Genomic DNA, 20329 nt, shown 5'->3' on the forward strand with positions numbered 1-20329 from the left:
ATTCTATCACACAGTATAACAACATCATTTATATTTACATAGCTCAACTAGCCCTTGCATGTTTTGTGACTATCATTTAAATCAGAATACAATTCCCTTCTGTATTGTACATTCTTTTATTACCATTTAACTGCTAGATAAATAGGGTACCAGATACTTAAATAACTTAATGCATTGCTTACACCTAGCTGATGCTAAAAATGTACCCAAACTATGGTTATTTCCCATCTGAATCATTCAGGAGTATGGATAGATAAGGTTTGAACACACGAGAAAATCTCTTTTTCATAAATGAGACTTTTTCTATACAACTTTTATGTTTCTCTGACCTTCTTAATGTTCCCGTTACTTTCTGTGACTTGCATCTGTTCTTGTAAACAACATTCATATTTCATTTTCCTGTTCACATATCTCACTAATTGCTTCTCAGTGATATTGAAGTCATAATGGGCATGTGTTAATTGTTGATTAATAATGACTTCATGAGTTAATGAGAATCAGACATGTAACACTAAACTGTTTATTGGTCAAAGTTATATAATCAGTATATTTCCCACTGAAATTGCTAAACATCTATGTATCATACCCTTTTTTTTTGTTTGTTTTTTTTGTTTTGTTTTATTTTATTTAGTTATTTTTCAAGTACAGTTTTTTGTCTATTTTTCCCATCCCAGCCTCCCCCGCCCCTTGCTCCCCACCTCCCTCCCATTTCCCCCCCCCCCCCTTAGTTCTCGTCCCTGTGTCCTTCCTATTTGTTCCTCCAAATCCCTCCCCCTTTTTCCCCTTAACTTCCCTTCCTTCTCCCCTCTGGTCACTGTCCCCTTGTTCTCTATTTCAATGTCTATGTTTTTGGGGTTTTTTTTTTTTCTGCTTGCTTGTTTGTTTTGTAGTATCATACCCTTTTTAAAGTTTCCAGAAAAATAGAGGTAGTGTCATGGTTACATAATTAATTTTGTTGTTTTCATATTAGTCTTATAGTTGAAAGATCAAAGGCAGTAAGAATGCATCAGCAGTCTTGAAAAGCCTAGGGATCACTTTACTACATTTTTCAATTTATTTATAATTTTCTTATGTTGTACCTTGATTATACTACAACTATCCTGGCTACATTCTAACTCTTATTATCAGAAATGTATCTTAAGGATTCAATGTTAAATTACTTGCAAAAGGTGCCCTAGTTGGCATGGCTCAGTGGATTGAGCACCAGACTGCAAAGCAAATGGTCACCAGTTTGATTCCCAGACAGGTCACATGCCAGGATCGCAGGCCAAGTCCCCAGTGCAACCAAGAGGCAATCACACATCAATGTCTCTCTCTCTCTCTCTTTCTCCCTCCCTTCCCCTTTTTCTAAAAACAAATAAATAAAATATTTTAAAAAATTACTTGCCAAAGGAAATATAACATATACATATGCATACCCTTGAAATCATAAAGATAATTTTAGGTATTAGATGTATGAGTTTGCTTCAGTGTTGCACCTGTTACGTGTGACATGTATGATATGTATATGTCATATCTGCATGCATACACATTTTATATATACACATACATATGATATAATGTGATAAACAGTTTATTGAAAATGGCAATGTTATTTAGGTTATTAGAGTATAATATAATGCATTATAAAATAAGATCATACTGTAAAAGGAATATAACACTTTATTGTGAAAATAAAAAAGTAGATGACCTAATAAGTAAACTGGTATTACAGGAGAAACTGTCAATTTTTTATTCTTTATCAGTTTATATTGTCAACCATACCATTACTAATAGAACTGAACAGTCATCGTATATGTGTATTTTTGTAAAGCAGTGTTTTACTATTTTCAATTCAATTAAATGACTTTAAATTTAGTTGCCTCAACAAGTGTTCCAAATGTTTTAATGTAGTCATATTAAGTGTCTTTTCTTAAATAATAACTAATTTAAAAACCTATATAAAGCATTTAACCTCTTATAATTCATTTTAACCATCATATACAAAAACTAAAAAGAAAAAGTAAATGGTAGAACAAAGGAAGCAAAATAATAGAAAATATGCCAATATTAAAAAATCATACGGTATACCTACATGATAGTTTAATATTTCACATTTGTGTTTTAATTTTTGAGCCCATCAATTTTTTATAAAACATGAGCAGCTCTTTTGGAAAAATATTATTTTAGTTCTAGATATCTAGATTTTTTATTATTTCATTATTATTTTCCAAGAAAATACCATCTGCTTAAGTGGGGTATGTCCACAATTATTCAATATCTAGTAAAAAAAAAGTATTTTTTTAGCATTTTTTAAAAATAAATTATATTTCTAATTCTCTTGATCAAAAAGTTCCATTAATATTATAGATAATCTTGTTACTTTCCATGGAGTGCAAATTCCTGATAAGAATAATAATAATTTTATTATTTATAGAGTTACACTCCATGTGTTTATTGCATAACAATTTTTTGGAGGTCAGTTTTATTTCCTCTTTTATTTACCTTCCAAATTCTATCTTTACGTGGGCTCATAAAACATATGTACCAGTACCATAGCTGAAATATTTGAGGCATGTGTTTCTATGCACATATGTGTATATGTACTTCAGTTGTGGGAAGAAGGGTGAAGTAGAAGACAGAGAGAAAGAGAGAAAAAAGTGAGAGAGAGACAGAGAAAGAGGAAATGTTGGAAAGGAACATAGAAAGCTAACCCTCAATAATTTATTTTCCTATGAAGAATAAATATATGTAGGTGTGCATATGTATGTATGTTTGTGTAGACATGTGGATATGTATATATGTATGTATATGTATCTGTGTGTTTATGTATATATTTTAAATTAAAATTAATGTGTAGCAAACTACTCTAAAATTTAGAACTTTCAAAACAACAGTGATTTTGGAAGTCAAGAAGTTGAGCGGGGCTTTTCAGGGCAATTGCTTGATTCATGTGGTACTGACCTGGTTACTTGTTAGCATTCAGCTGACACTTGGACATGTGTGGAGGTTCAAAGGTAAGTCCAACCACATACCTGATGCCTCAGTGGAAAAAGTTGGAGGAATGGGCTCAGAGGGACCCCTTTTCTTTAATATCCCAGGGCCTTCTTACATTGTCTCTAGACAACTGGGTGGCTTAACTATTTACATGGAAGCTCAGTGCTTGTGTAGATGAAGGTGGAAACTTCCAGTTCTCTTAAGTCCAGAGCAGAAGTTGCCATAATATCACTTCCACTGCACTGTACTGGCCAAAGCAGTCATAGGCAAGCCCAGATTAATGGTAGGGTATTCAATTTCCTGAAGAAACAAAGCAGACCATAAACAGCTAACAGGCACTTGGAGCAAAATGAGTATTTAGTTTCTTAGTATCTCACTTTTTCTTCTGTTGTAAAAAAGACCGAATCCTCAGTTTTTAGAATCTTTCAGTTACCAAAGGCTATTCACCATCTTCCTGACATCTTATTGTTTATAATGAGAACTTTAGTTCCCAGTACTACTAGAGTCCAAACTTGACCAAGAAAATCACTTCTGAAAACATATTGCCAAGATGCAGGCATCCTTCCAAAATCCATTTCAGGATCAGTCACAATATTTTCCTCAATTTTCTCTCAAGGACTCAGAAACTCAGAAGGTAGTAACTGACAACAGACTGAATTCTAATTGCATGGACTGAATCCTGGCTCTATGCCACCTCTATGTTCTTGAGCAATTCTCCTTAAACTTTCTGTTCTTGTAATCTTTCCTTGATAAAAGAGGGGAAATAACATGAATGGTTTTCATGGGCAGTTGATGTCAGGATTTAGTGTGACAATCCACATAAAGCATTCTTCGTAATGCTTAATAAATACTTAATAACTATCAGTACTTCCATTATCATCATCATCACTCTTGGAATTTTCTCCCAGATAAGCCTCTTTTGAAATTCATGTTTCTCTGAGTAAAGTTGTTTTTGTACATATTGCTGAATAGAGTAATTAATGTAAAAGTCTAAAATTCTGTAGAATATTTGGCCTTCTTAAATGCCTTGGATGTCCTATGATTTTATTGGTATATTCTTAAGTGTATTCACTAGAAAGACTGATCTTCGAAATTATACATTCCATTAAAACACTAGCAACAGACATAAAGATAAACAAAGTGCAAAAAAGAGAAAAAAATGAATAGGACCTTCTCAGAAGAATATTTAATAACATATCAACACAACTACATTCTTCTGGAATCTGTCTGATTTATGCCCCAAATCTACAAAGAAGGAAATTTCTACTATAATGACTATGATGTTCCTGTCTAAATCCATCTCTATGTCCCTCTTCCCTCCCTCTCACTCTCTCCCCCCTCTATCTCTTGCTCTTTTCCCTGTCCTCGCTCATCTCTCTCAAATAGCCCAAGGTTCTCCTAGAGCCCTAACAAATTTCAACAGCTTAATGACTTGAGCTAATGCTATTGTGGCCTTAGGATTTTAATATCAGGAAGTTCTGGGTTACATTTCAAGTTTTGCAAATTTCTGGTCTAGGGAGAGTTATTTAAACTTTGACTTTTGCCTCTTGGAGTATGTGGGGAGACATATGAGATATATACCTAAAGGCACAATCCATACTCAAAACATTTGAATCCCTTTATTCTTCTTTTCAGTGGAAATAAAATGCTTCACTATCAATTTCAATCATAGGAAGAGAAAAGTGGAAAGAATAAAAAATTGAATATTCTTACTAAACTATAAAAATGTCTGCTTTCATGAATTTATTATTGTTAATTCCATGAGACATAACTTGGAACTGCATGTGTTGAGTTGTTTTATTTTTAAATTCTGGGATGCCAGTGTCATATACAATATTCTATATTTTATTTTTAATAAAATAAACTTTACAGAAAAATATAAATAAAAATTTGAAGTTTATTCCATTACCCACTAGAACTTTAGAGTCTGAAATATGCTGCATGTAACTATAGAGATAACCGTGGATCTGCTTGGCTTCAGCCGATAACAGAGACTGACTAGTAGTGACATTTAGTCAGTGTCGACTTTCCACAGGGCAGCCACAGAGCTATTCAAACTTTCAGTCACTTCGTTTCTATTGGTATTCAGCTAATTAATGATGGAAGAGGGGAGCAAAAGGGAACTAGATATTGAGCTTAATAAACTGGAGAGCATGAGCCTGTTCGCTTCACCAGGAAGCTACAGCTTTTCACACCCCTGAGAATCACAGCAGGGCTCTGCCAAGGGGACTAATGCTCCTCCCTCTCCCTCTCTGGTACCAAATTGCAGGTTGGCAGGTGGGGGCGGCTCTGGGGGAGGGCTTAACTATAGAGGCCTGCGAGTCTCACTGCGGGGTGTAAGCCTGTGAGAACTTGGGAAATTGATTGGTTGTTTTGAGAAAGCACCTGGTCCATCCCAAACCCAATCTCCTGATTATAACCCTAGAGGAACAAAGGGACGCTCTCAATCTCTCTGTCTCTCTCTGTCTCTGTCTCTCTGTCTCTCTCTGGCTTGGAACCTACACTCACCCCATGTGCTCATGTATGCTCTTTTCATAGCCATGTGGTCTTAGCAGCTGCATGGCCCACGGCCTGCAGGAGGGAGCCCGCATTCTGCAGCACAACAATGGGCTGCATCGGGGAGTACATGCTAAGCTAGCCAGATGCTGGACTGGACTGGACTGTAATATGCAGCAGAAACTCTGGGCAGTGGCCTTTATCTTGGCCCCACTGAAGATAAGGTCGGACTTTTTCTGTGGTGAGACAGGTGGAGATGGGACATTGGGCAGTCAGGACAGGGACCACCTGAATTTTATATCATCATTAAGTTCACTACAGAGCCCTATCCTGTGCATGTCGCAGGAAATCCCTTCCTCGTGAGACTGAAAGAACTCCACTTCCACTGTTAACAACTTGAGGGGAAAAAAGAAATATTTAGAGAGTGTTTTAATATTCACTGACAACCTGTTCTCTCTCCTGTTCTCTTACAATCATTTTCTAGTGATACCAATCTTGTCCCTACAGTCTTGCACTTCCAGACACACATCTTTGTTTGTGCCAGTTCACTTTCCCATGCACATCGTGCTTCTCCACGTGTCCTTCCATAGCTCACAAGCAGGCCATTGTCCCTCACAGCACTCTCGGGTCATGCCTGTCCATTTCGATATTCTGGCCTCTGAAGTCTGGGCTTGGTTTGCCATTTAAGAAATTACAGTTTTTGTACTACTCAACTTTACAGATTTGCATATCTATTCCCCTATCAGTAAACACTTGAATCATAATATTCTAATGTCATAAGCTCTACTCATATGTCATAAACACATCCAACATGCATGAAATTGGTGATGAATGAAAAAAGAGATTTCAAGAACTATGTCGCCAATGGATACACATAAATTTAATGTTTAAAATATGTTGCTTTCAGTACAGACAAGATACTGTGGAAGTGGCATGATCTTTACAGAGTCAGTAGGGAAAATTCAGAATGTATACTGAACAGACCAGCGTATAATATACTAAATGCTAAAACAAATAGAAATTGAATACTAACATGAAGAATCTCCCAGATACCTAGCTCACCACGATCAGGCAGCTGGAAAGATAAATTGTTAGTGACAAAATGTTAAGTGTCATCATGTGGAAAATTACTAGTGGGGCTTATTAACATTACTAAACCTCTGCCCGTCAGGCTTGGTCGCTGAAAGAGCCTCCAGCTGCACTCCTCTGTGGGGCTTACGCTCCACAGGATGGGATGAGCAGGATGTCTCCTAGTGGAGCAGTTTCTTCTCCCCAGGCCGGTGCCCCATGGAGGGAACTGCCTGTCTCAGGAGGATGGCTGTTGCAGTATGGGGAGTGGCAGCACCCGCACCCTGGTGGCTGACCCCTCAGCTTCCTTCCAGAAGTCAGTAGCCCCAGACTCTCCACAGGCAGCTACATTACACACTGCCCTCCTCCAGCCAGAACCCAGGATAAGTGGCTCCAAATGAATCCTGTCCATTGGAAGGCTTTGGACCTTCAACAGAGTAGCTGCATCTATAGCCACCTCTCTCTGGGGGACAGAAACCCCACTGCTTTTTACAGCTGAATGTTTTGTGGAAAACTTTCCCCATTCTGGTGCTCTAGGCTGGGGAGCCAAGCTTGGAGTATAGACCCCATGTTTCTCAGGGTGAACACCCTACCCCGTACACCTAGACAATCCTCTGAAACCTCAGCTGCCACCCATGGGAGCCCCTTCAGCCCTCTTGCACCTTTGTACCACCTACCAGTCTCAATGCGGTCTCTTCTGTAGGTCCTTGGTTGTAAGGCTTCTTTCCAGCCAGTTCTCATTTGTCATTCAGGATGACCTTTCTAACAATTTAGTTGTAACTTCAGTTTGGTCTTGGTAGGAGGTTAGTGTAGCTTCTACCTTCTCTGTTGCCATCTTGGACCCTCATATTATCTTAAATAAACAGATCTTCCACTGACACATGAGCACCTTGAGGCCGTATTACGTGTTTTCATCTCTAGGTTGATATCTCAAATTTGACAATTCGTGAGATTCAGGAAAGGAGCTTGTCAACAATGGTGATACTTGGGCCCACTCCCCCAGATTCTGACTCAGTAGGTCAGAGGTGGCATCCTTGCCATTACATGGTAACTGACGTCCCACATGATTTTGTTATCAACTGGCCCTTGTGCCCAATGAAAGAAACACTGGAGATCCAGCACCTTGTAAGAGATATTACAGAATGACATATTAGACATTGAATGGATGAACAATTAAGCAAATAAAGGAGTAAAATAAGCATTCAAGCCAAAGTGCATATGTGCAGTTTAGACACTGAAGCAAATTACCAGTTTCTCTTATAAACACACATGTGCACCTTGGAGATTTCTGTAGGAATTTGAATGTGCATTCTTGTGTGTTTGTTCTAGCCTTTTAGGGATTTCATTTTGAAGTCTTCTGTGGCAATAGCTAATGAACCAAATTTGTCTTTTAAATCTTAAATTCTTTTAAGTGAGTAAAAATGAAAGAAAACATTTTGGAGAATCTATTTCTGTATATGAATCTCATCATTCAGGGAACATAAACATATGGCAGACCTGTGAGCTGGATGCAAGGAGCAATGTTTATGCCACAGATGGGTTTTCAATGCTATAACCTTGTATTCCACAGAGGGTAATTCCCAGTTACAAGCCCCTACATATCAAGGTGATTGGGAAGCGGTAGTCAATAGGTAATTTGCAGGCAGCAGGGAACCTACAATCGTTTACCAGGAAAGTAATAAGAAACAAAACAAAATAATACAAAGGTAATCACATCCTGTTGTTTCAACCCAGCATCACAAGAGAATAAAGGCAACAATTCCCTTTAACAATTTCAAAGTAAACATTGCTAGTGAAGCATGTCCCACAAACATTCAGAATATGCCATTACCTATTACCTAATATGTATTGTAAATGAAAGAGTTTTCTTCTTTTTTTAAATAAATAAGCAATGTAATGATTGCTGGTAATTAATATGGCTACTTTGTATGTTTTTCTTTACAGATTTATTGGATAAAATGTCATGTGTGGTAATTTCTGATTAAGTTTATTTGGAAGACAAAATTAAGTTAGATTATGATACCATGTGCATGGGCATACGTGGCAAAAAAACCCAAACAAAAAAAACCACTTTATTTTGTACTTGAGCTGTATAAATATAGTTTAGTCTTGTATATAAGTTTAGATTTCACAGTTTTCAGAAGATACATTACCATTGCCATTGCATATTATTTTTGTTTGTGTGTATGCATGTTTCCCATATGTGTATGCATTTATTGGCATGATGTGATGAAGGTAGTAAATACAAAACAGTACACATACATTCTGGTAGAATTTTGTCTTTCCAGTAATGGCTTTTCAAAGTATGTTCTTGACCATCTTGTACTGGAATCACTTGTGGTCCTTAAAGATGTCCAGGGAAGTCATGGAGACTGATTTATCCTGGAGCTGGATCAGAGCCATCAGAGGCTCCTCACTCATCCCCTGCCCATTGAATAATACTCATAGCCAAAGTTCCCATAAAGGAAGCTGTTTTGAAGGACTCAGCTTTGAGAGAGCAATGTGTGGTTAGATGTTGTATGTGCCTGAACCCAGCAAGGTCTCTGTATGAACTCTTAAGGTTCTAAAGTGTGAATTGGGAGCTCTCCTGGTCTTCAGCCACCCCAAAAAAGCCTTGTATGTAAGTTCCCTTGCTTATTAAAACTTCCACCTACCAATTTGGAGTGGTCTGCCTCTTTTTTTGATCTCTGTGTATGAGAGGTGAATTTTCAAACCAACGATGGACAGAATATTTGTATTTCCCCAAATCTACATGTTGAAACTCTAATTCGCGATACAATGGTATTTTGAGATGGAGACTTTGGAAGGTATTTTAGGTTAGATTAGATCATGAAGGTGGAGCCCTAATGGATGGAAATACTGGACTTATAAGAAAAGAAAGAATAGAAAAATAGCCCAGAAGTAGACCAATAGTCAACTGATATTTGACAAAGAAGGAAATACTACACCGTGGAGAAGAGATAATCTTTCAACAAACAGTGTGGAAACAAATGAACATACACATGCAAAAACATGGCAGAGACATCACACCCTTAAAATGGATTTTTAAATATGATATTCAAAAACATAAAATTTCTAGAAGTTAACATGGGAGATAGTCTCCACGACCTTGAATTTAACAAGTACTTTTAAATAAAATACAAAATCATGATCTATAAAATAAATCATCGGAAAGCTGAATTTCAAAAGAAACTTAGCAACTTCTGTACTGTGAAAGACACTGTCGAGAGAATAGGAAGATTAGCTATAGCCTGGCAGAAAATATTTGAAAAATAGGTATTTGATAATGGATGGTTTTCTAAAATATACAAAGAACTCTTAAACCTCAATAAGAAAACAACCCACTTAAAAATAAGTATCAATATTTTATTAGCTCTATCATTTGTGAATGTATTCTCCCACTCAGTAGGTCGCCTTTGTTGTTTTATTGAAGACTTCCTTCATTGTCTTGAGGATTTTAGTTTGATTTAGTACCGTTTGTTTATTTTTTTTCTTTTGTTTCTCTTGCTCAAGAAGAGATGTCCATAATGATATTAGTCATATTGATATCAAATAGTTTACTTTATATATTTATTCTAGGAGTTTTATGGTTTTAGGCCTTACATTTAAGACTAGCCCATTTTGAGTTTCTTTTTGTATATGGTCTAAGAGGGGTACAGTCTCATTTTTTGGCATGTATCTGTCCAGTTTTCCAATACCACTTTTGAAGAGAGGTTTCTTATCAAACTAAACATACTTTTAACCATAAGTTCCAGAAATCACACTCCTTGATATTTACTCAATGAAGTTAAAAACTTATGTCCACACAAAAACCTATTCAGAGTTATTATGGCCATTTATTCATAATTTCCAAAGCTGAGAAGCAACCAAAATGTCCTCCCATATGTAAATGTATAAATAAATTGTGTTACATCGATGATGGACTATTATTCAGCACTACAATGAAATAAGCCATCAAATCATGAATGCTTATTACTAGGTGAATAAGCCAATCTGAAAAGACTACACACTGTATGATTTCACTTATACGACATTCTAGAAAAAGCAAAACTATGAAGATGCTAAAATAGTTAGTGGTTTCCAGAGGCCGAGCAGAGGGAAGATGAGTAGGTGGAGCAGAGAAGATTTTTAGGGCAGATGAACTATACTGTGTGATACTTTACTGCTGGATACACGTCATTTAGACATCTGTCCAAGATCATGGACCGCCAAGAGTGAACCCTAAAGGAAACTATGGGCTTTGGCTGAAAAAGATATGTCAATATGGATTCATTAGATGTAACAAATGAACCGTTCTGGTGCAGGGTGCTCATAGTGGGGGAGACTGTGTATAGGCAGGAAGAGGTACCTGGTAACTTTTTGTACTTTCTCCTCAAATTTGTTGTGGACCTATGCTGTAACTGCCATCTATTTAAAGAAAATAAGTACTGTGTATGACAGTGTTCTAAGCCATCCTGCTTATGAGAATCCGAGCTACATGTTGGAAAGGGAATGTTGTGTACTGGCATCGTGTTGTTATGGCAATTTCGGCTGTAACAGTCCCAGTTACCTCTGTGTCCTCATGGGAGGTCATAGCCAGCCCATGTGACCAGGCCATTCTCAAGAGAGTTGTGAATTTAAATGGATCTGTAGACAATCAATCTGAGAAGTATATGCTGATTCTGGATGTGCTCTTTCCTTTCCATATGCAAATTTGACTGACAAGCTTCTCCCCATTTTGTTTCAAAAGTATCTCTATTAGAAAAGAAGGGAGATAATGGCAATGCAATGACATCAACGAAGTCCATACAATATAAAACAAGGGGTTGTGCTGACTTCTTTTCTGATTCTCTTAAATGAATAACATATAATTTTTAAAAATTTTTTATTGTCATTCACTTACAGTCATCCCCATTCCCTCCCATCACTCTCCACACTCTACCCACCCCCACCTCCCACCACCCACATTCAGTCCTTTCTCCATGTTCTTATAATTTTTATAAAATAGACACCTAGCACTTATTTCGTAATGATTGATTTCTTGTACTTATGTATTTATATTCTGCAGAATGTTACTTTAATTCTTTCACTATAAAGCCTTATCCTGGACAGTGATCCTGTTGCAGAACAACAAGGGCCAAGGTTTGTTATGTCCACTGGTCTATAGTAAAGACATCTCTCAATGCCAGAGATTTGGGAAAAGGAAAGGAAATGTTTATTTAATGCTATACAGACTTAAAGTAGTGACCTGACATCTTTATTAAAATATCAAAGTCCTTTAGGATACCCACAGAGGCACACAGTGCTTCCTTCTCTCCCTGCCCTAATTCAGGCTACTGTAACTCAGGAAAAGGACATGTCCATGTTTCCAGGCCACTGGCACCATCAGCTGTGTCGCTGTCCAGGCAGGATCTCTAACTAATTCAGTCATGTGGCACCTTCTCATGTTCTACTGGCAAGAGTTTTTTGTACCCATTTTCCAGGCAAAGTCTCTCCTGCTTCCCAGGCCATGTGTCCAAAGGGAGCACCTGAAGCTGTGTGGGCCTCTTCTACCAAAGCTGCAGGGGTCTGCACTCTGGCCAGACCATGTGGATCTCTCTTGTCCTCCAAAGCTGCAGAGAGGAGAGGGTTGCCACTCTGGCAAAGCCGAGTGGCGATTCTCTGCTAAAGCCGCATGGTGATTCTCTCTACCCCCAGGTATATGATTCCACACTCTGTCAAAGCTGTGTGGTACTCTTCTCAATGGCTGCTGTGTCTGGGTTTAAATCCCCGTGCCAATCTTCCTCCGTACCCCCATTTCTGACTCCTCCTATAATCAGCTACACCTGCCAGCATTCCTGTATTATTCCAAGTTTACTGGGCTGCCGTCATGAGTCTGGGCCAGGGTGGCCTCATGTCATGAAGCCAATCTTCTCCAAGCTCCCATGCATGCACTGTAACTCGGGGGACCTGCCCCCCAGCTACATCATGAAGGAAGTGACTTCCATCCCCTTGGCTCCAAGCATGGCCACAGCTATTTAGTACATCTAAGCAAACAGAGCAAACAGCCAAAGGCTATAGATATGTTAAATGGCCATGCCATGGATTAGCTGCAAGTCTGGGGCTGTACAAAAGAGCCCTGCATGTTCCTGCTCCCTGTGTCCCTTCCCCCAGCTCACACCTTTGGTGGAAGTGGTGAGGACATCTTACATGTCTCTCCAATATTTTCTAAACACCTTGAGTTCCAGACCCCATTCCAAATCCCTTTTGGGGCCCCCCTCTTGGCTGCACCCTATATCAATCCCATACTTCTTCCCACCACAGGAAACCCCCACTTATAATGTGTTCTTTTTACAATGGCATCTTTGCTCTGTTTCAAATAGTAGAAAATGCATATTTTCTCATGACACATATTAACAAAATTTTACCTCAGTCACTTGTGCATCAATTTAATTATTTCTTACATAATTATTATATGTGATAAAACATTGTTCCTTTTTTAAAAAGATGCTTGAGGCTTTTTATATGCATAAATTAGATTAATCATTTATTATCATATTATAATGTTTGATAAGAATAATTTTAATTTGTATTTAGCTTCAGGAAAGTTTTCCTGAACTCTTCAATTATATATTCAAAAAATTTTTAAATCACAGTATCTGCTTTCCTGGTGCCTGGGGCTCTCCCCTCAAAGTTCATTGTGCAAACCATTACATCAGTTAAAAAAAATCCAACTGTTCAGTGTTCTATATTCAAAACAAGTGATTGACTATTCCATTCCACTTTTAAAAGACTATTTTTAACTTGACTATACAACCAATTATCTTTCATTATATCAAGATATTGTCTGCCAATGTGTTAAACTCTATAGTTAGCAGTTATTATAAGTTGGCATCATGCTGTGAATTGCACTGTTAACTATTAATCAAGTGTGTGTTTGATTGAAGTCATTTTGGTGTCTTTCTCGAAGTGACTTGAGGCAGATGTGTTTAATACAAGTAAAAAGGTGGTTGCTAAATGCTGACTGATGTTTGGAGCACCACATAGACTTTATATTATATGTTTACATCCACATAATTTATATGTATTTATTTAGATATTTATTAATAATATAGATCATCTATATAGAGGACAGTTTTTTAAAATTTTATGACTTTGTAAGTATTGCTTGGGTAAACTTGATCCTCTGGGAAATGTGTTTCATTTTTAAATTTAGGCTTCTCTTAACAAAGCTATCTAATTTGTATGTGTCTGTTTACTTATGTATAATTATAAATGGATATATAGTATTTTTATTTCTTTATTGGATCTAAGTATTAATTTTTGAAAAAGGCCACTGAATGCCTCCTTTGTCCTTATAAGATAAACAATATAATGTTCACATGTGATTTTTGTAAGCAATCTCATCATTTTCTTTATTTTGCTTATGTACTTATATATAGTTCTTATAATTTTTATTTTTTGACAAAAAAGTAGTAGTGAGTTTCTTAGTCTTGATATATGAAAGTCTGACCACAAAGTATCCAGCCATGTAAGAAGAAAAATAGAGTCATTTATTAAAGAAGACACAAGATACAAGAAACATTGTTCACAGGGCAATGATGCCTCATCCTCCTCAAAGTAGGCACCTTGGGACCTTGCAAAGTTCTCCCAATTGCCATCAGCTGCCCCGTTGTATTTTCCTGAAAAATCTCTTCCCTTTTAAAGGTGATTTCAGTTTTGAGAAAAGCCAGAAATCACGGAGCACCAAATCTGGGCTGTAGGGAGTCTGAGTCATCTGGGTTATTTGATGCTTTGCCAAAAACTTGGCACCACACATGATGCATGAGCAGGCGTGTTTGTTGTAATGAAGCTGCCTGATTACCATTTGCTCATAGCTGTGGCCTTCTAAATCATCCAAATAGTTTCTGTAGAAAAATATCCAAGCTTAACACAAAATTTGACACAGATTCGTGTCTCTTTTAGTTCAGTCCTTTTGAATGTGATGGCCACGCAATACACATGCTCACTCAACAGTGTCTACCGCCCCCATTGACTAGTATAGTGAAGTTATCGTTGTTCACAAATGCACATTCCAGCACACTCTCCTTGGCTGCCAGGTTGTAGCCATGTCACCCAAAGCATTCTCATTATATTGACAATGGTTGGACTTTTCCGGAGACCTTATAAATTAAAATGCCCCCACCTATAATCTTTCTTCAAGCATCCACCCTTCTCTAATGGTTGCCATTATCAAACTTTGACAACCATGTTAAGAAACTACATAACTTGTCCTGTAAAGAGGAAAATTAACCTCAGATCATCTCAGATGAGGAGCACAAGTTGTGGATGTTGAACACACAACAGAACAAACAAGCTCCTGCTGCAGTGTGCCTTCTGGGAGCTTGTCTGCCCCACGGGGTGAGGAAATGGGTGTTTTCCTTTGCCATGAATAGAATGGTTTGTGACATGTGCCTGTAGTAAATGTACCAATTAGACAATTTAGTAACATGGTTCAGGTACTCTTTGTCTCAGAAGCCTGGCTTATCTCTCAGAAGTATTTTATTTAAAACTAGAAAAAAAGAGAAATATTTCTATGTTAGTTCTCATTTATTGTGTAACTCACAGTGGGTTGTTAAATATGTGTTACAGGAGTTATTAGAACTGCCTTACATAACATGGACAGAGAAGCCAGAGAACACTACTCAGTGGTCATTCAAGCCAAAGACATGGCTGGGCAAGTTGGAGGGCTTTCGGGGTCGACAACAGTGAACATCACCCTGACAGACGTCAACGACAATCCCCCACGGTTTCCTCAGAGTATGTACCTGTTTCTCCTCATTTGAATTTATTACTGGTCATTTATGCAAAGCAAAATGAAATACGTGAATACACAATGTCATGTTGCTGTCATACATGGAATATTCCATCAGCAAAATATTCCACCTTACATGGAGTATTTTGTATTTGTGCTGTATGGTCTCCCTTCTATGATATGAATGAGATAAAGAAATCATTCAACTGATTGTCTCCTGAACCTGGTAGGTAATTGTCACAGTGTTATAGGTATATGTTTCACTAGGTTTCACAGGTAAATATTAAAAAAGGTGTAATTGTACTGAGTAATGATACACTGCATTTGCTAAAGTATTTATGGATCACTAAGTTATTCATAGAGACATTCAAAATAAATATTGATATGGGCATTCTCATGCACAATGGTAGCATGTGTACCTTTTTGACTGAAGTTTAAAAAGAAATCCTTTATATTAGTAATGAATGTTCTTCACACACATGCACACACCATCCAACAGCAAAGTACCACTAATATAATAAGGTAGAGTCTCAGAGTAGAATCTTTGGGAATGAAGAGCATAAACTAGCTCAGAAGGAAGAAATATTTATGACATCTTCATAATAAGGAACAAATAATTATATTTGAGTATTTTTAATGTGGCAGAACTGTAGGTGACATTTTATACAATACTCTTTAATTATAAAAGGCCTATAGGAGATCTGTCCCTTATGTTCTTCTTACCCATGTTTAAAAACTAATAAAATCGACAATGTAGTATGTCAGTAATGGCTCTTCACAAGTCAGTGCTACAAGCCTTCCCCAGCTTGATCTTTTAACACTGGTCTCAGTAGTGCCTGGGCCCAACCACATGGAGCACTGCCTGTCCCTAACACATACATGCTCACACTTGGCATGGCTTTCATTCAACTCAGAATTCTCCACACTCACACTTTTCTGTTTAAAAACCCTGAAATGAGTTTTTGAACTTTGTTGCAGAATGAGCAAAGTTAATTAATGTTAATTTCTTGTCACATAGCACTTTCCATGGACTTTCAGGTTACATTTATTAGCATAGGTGCACATCTCCATAAGCACTTTGCATCCCTCCAAGTAAGAGTGATGCTTGAATTGCCTTTGCAAACTTAAGCATTCAAATCAGTGCCCAGCCCTTGAAAAATTAGTACTAATGAGTAGGTGAATGAGTTCAATTTAAATACTCTGTCAAACTACCTTTGCTAAAAGACAAGCAAGTCACGTTCACAGTTAGGCAAAATCACTTTAAAATATTGGTTCTGGGGATAAGGTTATGTCACCTGGTCCACTGGCATTTGCCCAGTGAAGAAAGTGTGTCTGAAAAAAAGTATAAATCATAGTTAGGTTCATATCATATTAAATCATACCGTATGATTAAATTTTAAGCCATTTAACAAAGTACACTATATTTTTGTGTTATTTATAATTTAGTTCATGCAATATACATATAGACACTTGTAATTTTTACAGAAGTGCTATTATTAAATAAGATGAGAAAACTCAAGTTCAAAGATTTTTATAAAGATAATGAGTCATAATGCCCAACTAAACTGAGTACAAAGTTGATTATAATTTACAATACTAACTTGTGTACTTTATTTTCAAATAGATTCCACCACCACTATTTTAAGATGTATATTAATAATTTATATCTTAATCAAGTAGAAAACCCAATTCTGCACAAAAGGGGCTCAGTGAACATTCGGCCATGCTACAAACAGCATCTCCCTTTCTCTCTCCCTCCTTCTCTATCTATAAACTAATTTTAAAGTTTACAAGTCCATTAAAATTGATTTTAGAATTCAACAGAAAATTATACTAGTGACGAGTATAGTAACAGTGTTATTGTTGAAGCATCCATTCATGGTGAAGCAATCGTTTTACCCGACAAGGAAATGGTAAATGTGTGCTCTCTGAGTGGACTCATTATACCTAGTGGATCTGCCTTTCTTTACTCAGTAACATTCTATACAGAATGACTGACAGATGTCATTCCTGCCAGTGCAAGATGCACTTAGTTTTGAAAAACAGTCAGCACACACTCTGACTTTTATAAAACGTATTTTATTTTGGCCCTGGCTGATGTGGCTCAGTGGATTGAGAGCCAGCCTGAGAACCAAAAGGACTCAGGTTCAATTTCCAGTCAGGGCACATGCCTGGATAGTGGGCCAGGTCCCCATTTGGGGGTGTGTGAAAGGCAACCACACATAGATATTCCACTCTCTTTTTCTCCCTTCTTTCCCCTCTCTAAAAATAAATAAATACAATCTTTAAAAAAAGAAATCTTAAAAGATATTTTATTTTACACTCATATTGCAATAATATATTGCTGCTTTCAGAATAATTTAGTGTCAGAACGACAAAAGCAGCTTGCAGTGGTGTATTTTTTATTTACCCGCATGCATTATACCTCATCAAATGGCTACTTCTACAATGGGAAATACTGTGTACTGCTGGGAGAAAACAATGATGTAGTAGGAGGACTGGAATTCATGAAGCCCCATGAAAAGCACAAACTCATATACAATTCAGTTTACATAATTCTGATCCAGTTATCAAATGGATCCCGCAATCTAATTGTTTCTCTTAAGATGCAGATTTTTACATTGCCCCTGACTTCCTTCTCTTGTTACTGATCTGAGCAAGCCATCTTTCTTACACCTTTACATTGATTGATTCTAATATAAATATCTAGCACAAAAAGTACAAAAATATTACCTTATAGTGTTCTTATTTATTTTTCTTTCTTCTGCTGATCTACCACGGCCTGAGAAAGTGAGTCAGGTCAGCTTGCTATCTCTTGGATCTTAACTTAAAGCTAGCACTGTTCTCTATTTCAGCGTCTTTGTTTTTATTCTGTTTGCTTATTTGTTTTATTCTTTAGCTTCCTGTCAAAGGTGAGATCATATGGTATTTGTCCTTCAATGCCTGGGCAGCGACCAGAGGGGAGAGGGAAGGGAACTTAAGGGGAAAAAGGGGGAGGGATTTTGAGGAACAAGTATGAATGACACAGAGATGAGGACTGGGGGGGGGGAATGGGAGGGAGGGGGGAGACCGGGCGGGGGGGGGGGGGGAAGAGGAAAAAAAAAAATGTACTTGAAAAGTAACCAAATAAAATTATAAAAAAATAAAATAAAATAAAATAAAATAAAATAAAAAAGGTTTATGAGGTTAAAAAGGTAAAGCGAATAGATATTTGTTTATGATTAACCTTGAAATTTTATGTATAATTTTTGATGTCCTTTTAAACAGAAAGGATTCATTAAGAAGAATTTACAGCAATACTTCCTTTTCCTCTAAATGATTAAAAAATATGCAGCTACAAAAAAAAAAAAAGCTAGCACTGTATTTTCATTTTAAGTAGATAAGCTCTGAGTAAGTGAGAACTGGAGTAGACTAGATTGAAAATATTTCAGTGTGAAACCTCTCCCTTTAATAATGGTTCTTTTCTTAAATTCCAATTTGTCTGATATTAATATAGCATACCAGACCTTTTTATCAGTTACTGTGTGGATGGTATAATGTTTTACTTTCAAACTATATTTTGCTTAGTTCTTAAATGTTTCTTTAAACCACTTAGATTTTACTGATTTGTTTTGTTTTTTTTTTAATCTGCTATTATAGTTTTTTTTAAAAAGGGATTTTAAATGTAGAGCAATATTTATAAAAAGCTCATTGGTATCAGCGAAGAAAATGACCTGGAATAAAAGGCTTGCCAGTTCAGTTCCCAGTCAGAACACGTGCCTAGGCTGTGGACTGGGTCCCCATAAGGAACACAGTGGAATACTATGCAGTAGAAAGAAAGAAGGAACTCCTATCTTTTGCAACAGCATGGATGGAACTGGAGAGCATTATGTTAAGTGAAATAAGACAGTTGGTGAAAGACAAATACTATATGATTTCACCTAAAAGAGGAATCTAATGAACAAAATAAAGAGCAAAATAGACCAGAGGCGTGGAAACATAGAACAAACTGGCAAAGACTGAGTCATGCATTTTTCTAATTTTAAAATTGGGTATTCAAAAAATCTGAGGTTGTCAATTTAGAAACTCACCAGTCATAACATGTCAGTCATTTTAGAATTTGTTTTAAGTTTATTTGGCTGTAGGCTAGGTCAAAAATTATAGATTGATTTTTCCCCCTGTACTTACTGTCTTTTGTATAGATATTTATGTTTATGGTCAAAGGCAAAGATTTCTTAGCAATACTTTGTTGCTAGTTTTTGTAAATCGGTTTTTAATTCTTCAAAGAATGCTGAAAAATAGGAAGAATTTTTTATTAGAATTTATAAATTTACCATCTTTTAATTTCTTTATGAGTATGATATGATTAAAAGTAAGAGTTATTCAAAAGGGGCCCACAATATCTTTGCTTTGAGGAAAAAACTTTTCCTCAGGCAGCTAGCTTTGTTACAGCTGCCACACTGTAAAACAGAGTGTGCTGTGTTAAGGAGGTTTAAAGATATTATTTCAGAGTACAGGGAAGTACAATTGTCTTTGTACTTCAGTTGTCTTTGGACAATTGTCTTTTTAATGTGTGACATTAAACAGCTATAGTATTAGTCATTTACTATATGTATTAAAAACATTGTAGGCCGAGCACAATACAATTATTAATAATTAATGTTCAACGCAAGTTTCTTAGATGCAGGAAAATTCCCTATTCTTTCTGTGTCTTTTTCATAATTTGAAAGTAGCATTTCCAATGGAGACTATCGGCATAAAATAGTTTAAAAGAGAGATTTACAAAGTCTCCGGTTAATCCTGTCAATGTCAGGCAACCTAGATAATTTGGGTATTACAGTTTATAATCATGTATATGCCAATCAGTTTTCTCTCAGAATCATCCATAAATAAATATATGTCTTATACACAGCCACTTCCTTCAACACATAAATACTATATGTGTAATCCAAATATTAGTCTCAATAATGTAATGATCAGATTGATTACAGGCTTGGAAGTCTGTTCCTTGGGTTTATTTTTGGAATGACTTATTTGCTCACCTGGCAAAGTTACTGA

At 36.7% G+C, this 20329-nt stretch overlaps 1 protein-coding gene across 1 annotated transcript in view; it reads left to right on the forward strand.

Moving 5' to 3' along the window:
* Nucleotides 1-20329, forward strand: part of CDH18 (cadherin 18) — a 237845-nt gene that overhangs the window by 136962 nt on the left and 80554 nt on the right. The window contains exon 4 of the mRNA XM_053657326.1: nucleotides 15130-15297. Coding sequence (XP_053513301.1) covers nucleotides 15130-15297 — 168 coding nt within the window. The remainder of the gene's footprint in view (nucleotides 1-15129; nucleotides 15298-20329) is intronic.

The sequence above is a fragment of the Artibeus jamaicensis genome, unplaced genomic scaffold (assembly GCF_021234435.1).
Source record: "Artibeus jamaicensis isolate MK-2021 breed Jamaican fruit bat unplaced genomic scaffold, CSHL_Jam_final scaffold_369, whole genome shotgun sequence".
Lineage (NCBI taxonomy): Eukaryota > Metazoa > Chordata > Mammalia > Chiroptera > Phyllostomidae > Artibeus > Artibeus jamaicensis.